Consider the following 9,627-nt stretch of genomic DNA (forward strand, 5'->3'; position numbering starts at 1 on the left):
GGGACGGCTAGCGCAGATAGCCCTAGTGTAGCTTTGCGCGAAATTCAAAAACAAACAAAAAACAAACAAACTATACATTTTATTTTGTGCTTGCAACCTTTATTTTCATTATACTTTGATTACTTACCTTCAACCTGGAGAATCAAGTATAATATTACAGTAAAGAAAATAACCAATAAAATATAAAGCTTTACTGAAAATAAAAAGTTTGATATTTAATTACGAGGTTTTTTTTTTCTTCACTATTTATTATTATACAAGTAACTAAAATCATAAAAATAAAAACTTATTAGGTAAGATAATGAAAGAAAAATAATAAAAATCTTCATGGGGTATACACGCCAGCATCTTGTATGTTATTCAATGTGGTAACATGAGCTGTACGTGTGCCATGTAATTTTCAAATTGTGTCAGGGTATTTTTTGTCAGACACGGTTCAAAGGTCAATATAACAAAAATTAATAAATATAAATAGATCTATACTGTTACAAGATGTAAGCTATTTAGAATGACATTTATGGTTTCCTGTAACAATATGCAGTTATTCTAAAACCAAAAAATAAGATAATTTAGATTTATTTCTCATTTTTATGATGGTTACGATGTTGGTCAAATCGACCAACATGACATGGAGTTAATATTGATAAAATAACAGATTAAATATATAGTTTTATCTTAAAAACATTTGATGACAGATATAGAGATTATGCAAATGAAACTTCACAAATTTCAGATAAAAGTATTTTTAATCTTAAAATCAAAATTACTTTGCATGTTGGATAGTCTACATTCTGAAAGAAAATATTCAAGAGAAAATATTTAATAAAAAAATCTTAATACTTAATTTAAAAACTTGATATTTTGTGTATGAAATCTTTGGAATGACTAATAATCTGCAAAATATTGTAAAGATTCATGTACATCATCAAAAATTATAGTACAATTACTCTCATGAATACTTTCGTGGTTACAAGCTGAGTGAATTCCCCCTAGCCCATATTCATAGGGTTAACTTGTTTAGTCTTTCTTGATTTGACTTGTAATCAAGAGTTTTATTGCATTACTTGCTGAGTGGACAAATTTCAGTCTATTCACAGTAAGTAAAATACATTTAGTGGGTTTTATTATTAATCAGTTACCTAGTTATTGCTTAACTTCCAAAAGCCAATGATATATTAGAAAACCAATAGACTTAAAAATTTGCTACAAAAACAAGTTGTCTGTGGATGCTTTTTTTTTTCTTCCACATTCCTTTTAACTTTTCCATTTCTAATCGTAAGAATACTTTGTTATTGTTTCGAAAAGGTTGCTCTCCGCATATTTGGATCAGATTTCCAATGGAAGTTAGGGTTTCATTGTTGTACTTTGGTATTGTAACTTTTGTACCATACTATAGTCCCATTTTCCTAATGTTGTGAAGATAAGATTGATTTCCAGATACCCATTTTTCATAAATGGTGATCTCATGTGATAACGATTAAAGATTCTGTATGCATTCTTGTTTTGAAAAGGTTCTTCCTAGTCTCTTTTAGTTTATGTATGTACCTTAAATACCTCACATAATGGTTGGAGATGGCTGGAATGGGTAATGAAGAAAAACTTTAATATAAGTTTAACATAACAGCAAATGTACAACGTTTCAACAGGGTTTTGTCATTATCATCATCGAATTTGAAATACCTCACATGTTGCTTCATGTCTTTATTTCCTCCTTTGGGGGTTTCCTAGATGGATCAAATGGATCTTGTATTTCAAAACTCTCTTGTACTTGTTTATAAAGTTTCTTCAGCATTGGGGATTTTATAAACTGAATAAAGAACCCACATGGAAGTTATATTTTGTTCTTGATCAACTTGTGGAGTTCTCATTTGCTTGGACTAAGCTGTTACAGTATTAGAGTGTTTCTTGTGTATGAATAGAATTGCCTTAATTTTCTTTAGTATAACTGAATCTTTCTCCACATGCTGTTATTGTTTGTTCAACTATCACTCTTCTATCAGTATTTTTCTCATTGTCTTTCTGTTGCCTCTGTAATTTCTAACCTTGATTTGACTATTGTTAATGAACAACTATAACCTTCTTGTTGTTTGTCCCTTAAACATCCAGTAGCCTGCATTAGTATGTACTATATTTTTCCCTCTTCCATACTTCATTCTGTCAACAATAAGTATCTGCTCCTTTGCTATGTAGGAACTTAAATTTCATGCCTTATTTATACCTATTATAGGACAAATGTCTGTACTTTGTTTTTAAATCATATTTCTATGTTATCTACCATTACAAACACTGATCAGTTTTAAGTGTCTCTCACATGGCTTAATTCTTGCTATATTTTGACTCTTTCAAAAGTTGGTCTACACCATGTTTTTCATTTCTTTTTTTATAAGGACTTCAGCTGGTGTTTCTTTTGGAAACAGCTACCTAATTTTTTTGAAAGATAAAATCACATATTGTTTGTTGTAGTCTTCACCCTGTTTTCATTTTGCCCAAGCTCTGTTTTTGCTAACTTACTGTTTTTTAGGTGAGTGTAAGTAATAGCTCTAATGCTATGCTGGATATCATTCATGTAATCACACAAGTCTGATTATTAATTAATTAATATTTATTATTATTATTAAAAGATATTAGTTGCTAATTAGTTTGTTACATAAGTCTGGATGCTTATAACTCTAAAAACTGTTTTTGAGATTCATTGTGGGCACAGCACAGATAGCCCATTTTGTAGTTTTATGCTTAACAACAAACAAACAAATTGTTTAAAGGCTTTAGACAGCAATACCCTATACCCAAGCTGATGTAGATTGTTTTTTACAATCTCTCCAAGAATGTATTATTATTTTAGGTTCAGTGGTCACTTTATTTTGGCTTCTATAATTCGAAAGATCCATTCATGACAATTGAAAATGAGATTTTTGAATTTGCTTTTAGGTTCAGTGGATTTCACTCTTGGGTGGCATTAAATTAATGATGTGTACATTTGTTACTGCATATTTCTTGCTTATACTTTGGTTGATGTGATCAAGCATTTTCTGTGTTTGCCCACTTGAGAGATAAGTTATCTCTACTGACTTATTGCATCACTTTCCCAGGTGGATATGAAGCAGCTTTTCCATCTGTACCTCTAATTTTGCATGCCCTCTGGATGTTTTCAACACGTTGGATTTAAATAATTTATCTTACAACGTCATTCCTGCAATTACACATCTGCCTTATCATTTTGGCCTTTTTTCCTACACTAGAGAAATTTCTTTTGAAAAATATGCTGACACAAATGTAGGCAGGTAGGATATTGACTAGAGCTGGCAATTAACTTAATTAATCAATAATTGATTAGCTGATTAGCATCATGTAAAATAATTGATTAATCAAAATTATTAGTATATCAGTTAATGTCATGAAAATAATCAACCTATCAAAATAAGTGTTTCCAGCTGTTACTGTTTTCAATTATTCCAACTATCCAAGCAATCAAAATATTGCCATTGTGATTTCTCATTATTTTTGGTTAATTCAAGGTTGTTCAGCTTAATGATGCACAACCATAATCAACTAATTGAAATAATATTTTATTGATTATTCCAAATATCCAACTGTTATTTGAGAGTAATTAATTAGTTTAATATAATTGATTAATGTGTCTAATGACTAATAGGTTAACAAATTACACTAATTGCCCAGCTCTAAATTGACCAAGATGAAGGAAGTACATGTGGTTGAAGTGTAATAGGCTTGATCTTGGTTGAAGGCTTGTGATGAATGGCTGATCTTGCCAAATTCTCATGTGATAAAGATTGAGAGATCATGCAATATCTAAGGGTAGGGTGGGAGAAAGTAGAAAAATCAACAAAAGCAAACATTTTAGCAACTTATTAGAAAATCTAGATGGTTATGGTAATCACTTGAATTTTATTTTCAAGTGAAAGTTTTAACATTTAATATGTTTGTTTTTGATATGTTTCAGATATGGAATTTTTACTACTCAGAACGACTGTATATTCTTCTATGTTTGAAGCATATCCTTGGGCACTGGCAGGATACATCACATCCATACCAGGTGAGATTCATATCACATAAGTTTGAGTGATTTTTATTATGTTTTCTCTAAAACAAATTTCAATGACTAATTGTGTGCAGCCTTCATTTAAGTTCTGAATATAATGTTTATAAATTGTATTAAAAATGCAGAGTATTATCATTAATGAATTTGGGCATTTTGTAGCTATATATATATATCACATTGAACTGCATTTCTGTGTGTTAGGAACAAGATGATCTTAAAATACAGTTAATAAATGTTTGCCTGATGTAAAATGTTTTATTTATTTGAATTGTTAATTATCTTATCTTGTTAAAAATGTACTTTTCTATTGCTCAGAATGTTTGTCAATAATTCATATATTAGTTATGAATTTGTGTATTAACAGTTTAAATTTTTCATAATTCTCAGGAACTCTACGAAGGATTTCTAGAAACTATAAATAAGGAAGGGGGTCTTGTACATAAGGTAGGCCTATTGCACAATCCCAAGCTGTAATATTTTATGAAAAAGATATAAGAAATGTTGTTTTGTAACTTTATTAAAGATTCAATAAAATGCTAAAAATGTAAGATAGAACAGTGTATATCTTTGTAATTACTTTCTTTATAATGTAATTTTGATTAAAATGAATAGAAAGATCATTTTTTTGTACCAGTAAATGAGCAGAACCTGCTTATTTTAATTTCCGGGTTATTTTTTTAACCCTTTTCAGCCTAGGAAACAGTATATTATCATTTCTAGATTTTAATTCACAAAAATCAGTAACTCATAAATGACACCATATCTGTAACAAATACACTTCAGACATAAAGTGTGATAACCATTCAATGTTTTTGAATCTAAATCAGTACCCAAATCAAGCCTTCCCGAGAAATTGGCTAGTTCTGATGTTGAAAGCACTTCAGTCATTCATTACATGTATGTGCAGTAAAGAATCAGGTTTCTTTGTTATTTTACTTTAATAACAATTATGTACAGTCTCTTAGTTCCTTTTCAATTTTTCTGTCATCTGAAGAATGTATAATTCATCTGTTGACTATTAGTATACCTGGATATCATATGACATAGAGATGATTGTAAATTACTAGAAGCTAATATAGTTAAAATAGAGAAATGTGAGATAGCAAGATACGTAGAAAAGTTTGTAAGGAAAATGGAGATTTGTATAATAAAGGAAGAAAGAAAAGTGTAACATTGGAAGAAGGATAAAAAGAGTATTGGAACTTATTGGGAAAGGAAAGAGGTTAAATGCATGTATATAATGAAAGATTTTATCTTTTTATGTGATTTCTATACAGAGAGAGTGAAGAGTAAACAAATTACAGGTGTAAAAAAATGGAAAAGAAAGAATTGATAAAGTAATAAAAAATGAAATTGAAGGAATGAGTTTACTGAACAGGTTTTGAAAACAGTAAGTGATTCATGTGGAAAAGTTATTTTAATTCTTTGTTTTCTTTACCGTTTTAGTTAATTAATCAGCTAGAAACACTAACAACATTGGAAGGGCCTATCAGAGATACTCATGGTCAGTACATGGTAAGTCAGATAGAAATCTTTATTTGATATGTGTTTGGTAATAAATGTTTAAAAATATTACTGAAACAGTATAGGTGAAATAAAAGTATGGAGATTTATTGCATAAAATCTGCCTCAGCAGTATTTGGAGTCAGGTACGGCCTGGTTGTTAGTTGTGTATTGAATTATAGATTAATGGCTCGCAGCTTGTTACTGTAAAATTGTGTTTTGCACTTTGGAGTATAAGAAGGCTTAACAACCTCTAACACCAACTCTTATGCTACTCTAATTGAATAGTGAAATTTGACCATCAATTCACTGTGGCTGGGACGTATATTTCTCATTGCTCCCACCCCTCACATTGCGACTGGGACAAATGTTTCCCTTTGTCGATGCTGTTTACGCTTTCTTCTGCTGGGTCCAGGTTCATCATCCTGACTCATCACTAGATGGAAAGCTAGCATCCTCTTGTCTCATTGCTTCTTCATCATCATGCATTTGAACACCACTTGACCCACTTTCACTATTTTCTGAGCTATCTGAGTCAAGTGCATCAAGCATAATTACATAGTAATTAGGGTTACTACTCACCACTCTAGCTATGCGAGCACAGTCAGCACGCAGTTGTCATACATTCCATTTACGTGTCTTGTTGGTTACTGAAAGGCTGATTGGAAAACATTGAGGGAAACCCTATATCACCATGAGGTGGGATACCAATAAATATCTTACTACTAATTTTACTTCCATACATCACCCGCAGCAATTATGAATGACTGTTGCAGTGTGGGGGGTGGGAGCACTGGGAAGTATACTTATTATTATTATCAGTCATTTAACGCTTCTGAAATAAGTTTTATATAATAAGCCATTATTCTGAAACTATATAAACCTACAAGAAAGATATACACTTGGTCTTCTTTTTTTATCTTTATTATATTTATTGTTCTTAGTCATTTCTTTTAATATTGAAGTTTAGTCACTATGTATTATTATTATCAGTCATTTAACACTTCTGAAATAGGTTTTATATAAAAAGCCATTACTATGAAGCTGTATAAACATATAATAATGACAGATGCTTAGTCTTTTTTTAATCTTTACTATATTTACTTCTTTGAATATATAACTTTGTTTCATATGTATTGTTATTGTCATTTAACTTTTCTGCTTTGTTTGTTTCAGGTATTTGTACAAAGCTACACTAGAGGTATCTGTAATTGCATTTGCCACCCCAATTTTGGAATGATAGGCTAGAGAAAAGGCAACTAATTAACCCTTTCACTGTGGCTGGTACTACACATTGAATAAACTTCAAAATTAAATGAAATGAGTGAATACCAGAAAAAAAAGGACATATTTATACTTTAACTGTATTTTTTATGTAGTTTTAACTATTCTGAATATTTTGCTGTTTTCATATCTAGTAAGTTTTTTTTCGTTTAAAAATATGTCATATTAAGTTAATTTTTTTGTATATAGTTAATGAGTTCATTTAATCTTGAATAAGAAGAATTTGTGTATTTCACTATTTTTTTATGATTTTTATATTTTGAATTAGTTTTGTTTATGTGTCTATCCAGCAATAAAATTTCAGTGATGTTTATTTCAGACTGAGAATCTTACATACAGCTGGGTGACCTTCAATTTGAAGGAACAGGTAAATTCTGTTATTCAAATCACAATCAATACACTGTGGTTACCATTTAGATTAAGAGATTTGTATGAAACATCTATTTGATCCATTGATCTCAAAAATGTTGTTTATTCCATTGTAAAAAATTAGTAGATAAATTAATTTCATTTTAGAATCAATGTATGCCTAGATACAACACATTTTTTATAAATACACATTGGTTAAAGTCACTTTTAGGTTTCAGTGGTTTACCAATTTGAATATATATTTTTTGTTCTTGTTACTGCTTCTTCTGATCTCTTATTTCCAGATGTAATTTTTATTGATCCTAACTGATATTTTTTGTCCAGCTTTTGCTGTGCAGGTTTATTATTTTAATCAGTCATTTATGATTTTATTTTGATAACTTTTTTCTCTGTTTACATTAACCATTAGTTGTTTCACTCAGTTTTTTTTAGTTGCTGTCAGTTCTTATTTTTTATCTTAGTTGTATCTCTGAGGATTAATTTCTTTTAAAGAGGTTTGATTTTATTATTGTTTTCTGTCCTTGGATTCTTATTCAGACTTAAAAAACTGTAAGTGTGTGTATATTATATATATAATTCAGTTACCCCTCTTTGAGTTTAATTTTAGTTATCTTTATTGATTTTATCCTAGGTGTTTTTTATATATATCTACTTTGATCTCTCACCTTCAGAAAATTACACATCACTAAGACTCAGTAATGGAAACAGTTCTTAACAAATTATATCTGTATTAACTTATTTGTAATATATTGTGTTTTAACTGTGTTTGATAAGATTTTTAATTTTAATTAATTTCTAAGTAATTTTGATGTGATTTACAATAACCTGTGCTTATAATAAGTGCATCTAATTTGATACCATATTATGGAATTGTGGATGGCTGTTATAAATAAAAAAAGAATAATGATACTTGTGTACGTATTTAGTGTGAGCTGCTTCAGCTGTTGCTGCTGTACTACAGAGAAATGGAACCAGCTGTTGAAGAAGTCCAACAGTTATTGACCATTTTTCAAGTAAGAATAACATGCAAATTCTTTATAGTTTCACATTTTATATTTTAGAATACATTGACACAAATGTCTTAAATCCAATATTTAGATCAAATCCATATTTTCTGTAAACAATTAGGATTTAAATTGATTACTCTGAAAGTGGGATTTATGTTACATTATACAAGCACTATCACTAGTGTGGAAATAGAACTTCATCATCATTACACTAGAAACATTGTATTTAATAGTAAAATAACAGTTAAATGATCATACTATTGCCCTAGGTATCCTTTATTGTGCATGAGACAAGGTTTTAGTGTCTTACATTCAAATTGTTATTAAGCTACTTTTTTATGTTATACCATTTATGATAGCATAAAATCTTAGCTAATAATCTATATTTTAATAGTATATAAGTTTTAAGTTCTTAATTCTACAAGGTAATATTAAAAAAATTCCTGAATTTCCCATAGAGTGACACATGTGACATTTTTTTCTAGGCATCTTATCTCCTATATTTTATCCACCACCCCTTGGAAAAGTACAAAATTAAATATCAATTACTCACTATAAAATTCTCATTGCTCCAACAAACCATTTTTTTTATAGTCTTCAATTTTGTTTGGTTACAGAGCTATTGAATAGAAAATCAAACCCCTCTTGCCACACTCACCTGTCACATCTTCTCTTTCACGATTTGTTAATAGTTCTCTCTTATGTTTAATCATATATTACCTATAACCAATAGAAAGTCAAGGTTTTCATCTATCAAATGATGTATTGTATAATGTTATATTCTGAACAGTTAAATGGCAATTTCACTCAGAGTAACAACATCATTCCAGTGAGCAAGTTAACAATTAGCTTGGATGAACTTGTAACGACTCTTGTCGCATAGTTAGAAAGCCAGAAAAATTTTGAGAGGTAAGAGAATTTGTCTACTTTTTGCATGTTATTAGTCTATATTCTTTGGTGCATTATTCAATTAAATAAAAATTATTATGTGAATTACTATCATTAGTATATAATAATTAGGGTTAACTCTCTTCGACAATCAACATCAAGAAAAAAGAAGATTGGTTATGTATTTTATTTCTTGTTTTTCATGTTTATTCTTTATGTATAATTATAATAATAACTGAAATGTAAAAATAGGGATCCTTTTATGTTTGTCAAGATTAGATTTCGTAAAATATATATATATTATAATAATAATTTTATAATAAAAATGTTTTACGAGGCACACATGCAAGCAGCTCGTGGGTAATGTAATTCCGTAGCATAATGTGAGCTGCACGTTCCCCCGAGATATTGACAACTTATAATGGTGCAGATAGTTGTTAAAAGGGCAATAAATCAATAAAATTTAATTATAAATAGATGTATACTGTTATGAACTTAGAGCTGCTTAGGATAAAT

At 29.4% G+C, this 9,627-nt stretch overlaps 1 protein-coding gene across 1 annotated transcript in view; it reads left to right on the plus strand.

The window, feature by feature from the left end:
* The window catches only part of LOC106464132 (nucleoporin NUP188 homolog), a 29,528-nt gene that overhangs the window by 14,849 nt on the left and 5,052 nt on the right, over positions 1 to 9,627 (plus strand). The window contains exons 7-11 of the mRNA XM_022391811.1: positions 3,962 to 4,054; positions 4,448 to 4,504; positions 5,507 to 5,575; positions 7,167 to 7,214; positions 8,143 to 8,229. Of these exons, the coding sequence (XP_022247519.1) occupies positions 3,962 to 4,054; positions 4,448 to 4,504; positions 5,507 to 5,575; positions 7,167 to 7,214; positions 8,143 to 8,229 (354 nt within the window). The remainder of the gene's footprint in view (positions 1 to 3,961; positions 4,055 to 4,447; positions 4,505 to 5,506; positions 5,576 to 7,166; positions 7,215 to 8,142; positions 8,230 to 9,627) is intronic.

Source organism: Limulus polyphemus, unplaced genomic scaffold (assembly GCF_000517525.1).
Source record: "Limulus polyphemus unplaced genomic scaffold, Limulus_polyphemus-2.1.2 Scaffold1567, whole genome shotgun sequence".
Classification (NCBI taxonomy): domain Eukaryota; kingdom Metazoa; phylum Arthropoda; class Merostomata; order Xiphosura; family Limulidae; genus Limulus; species Limulus polyphemus.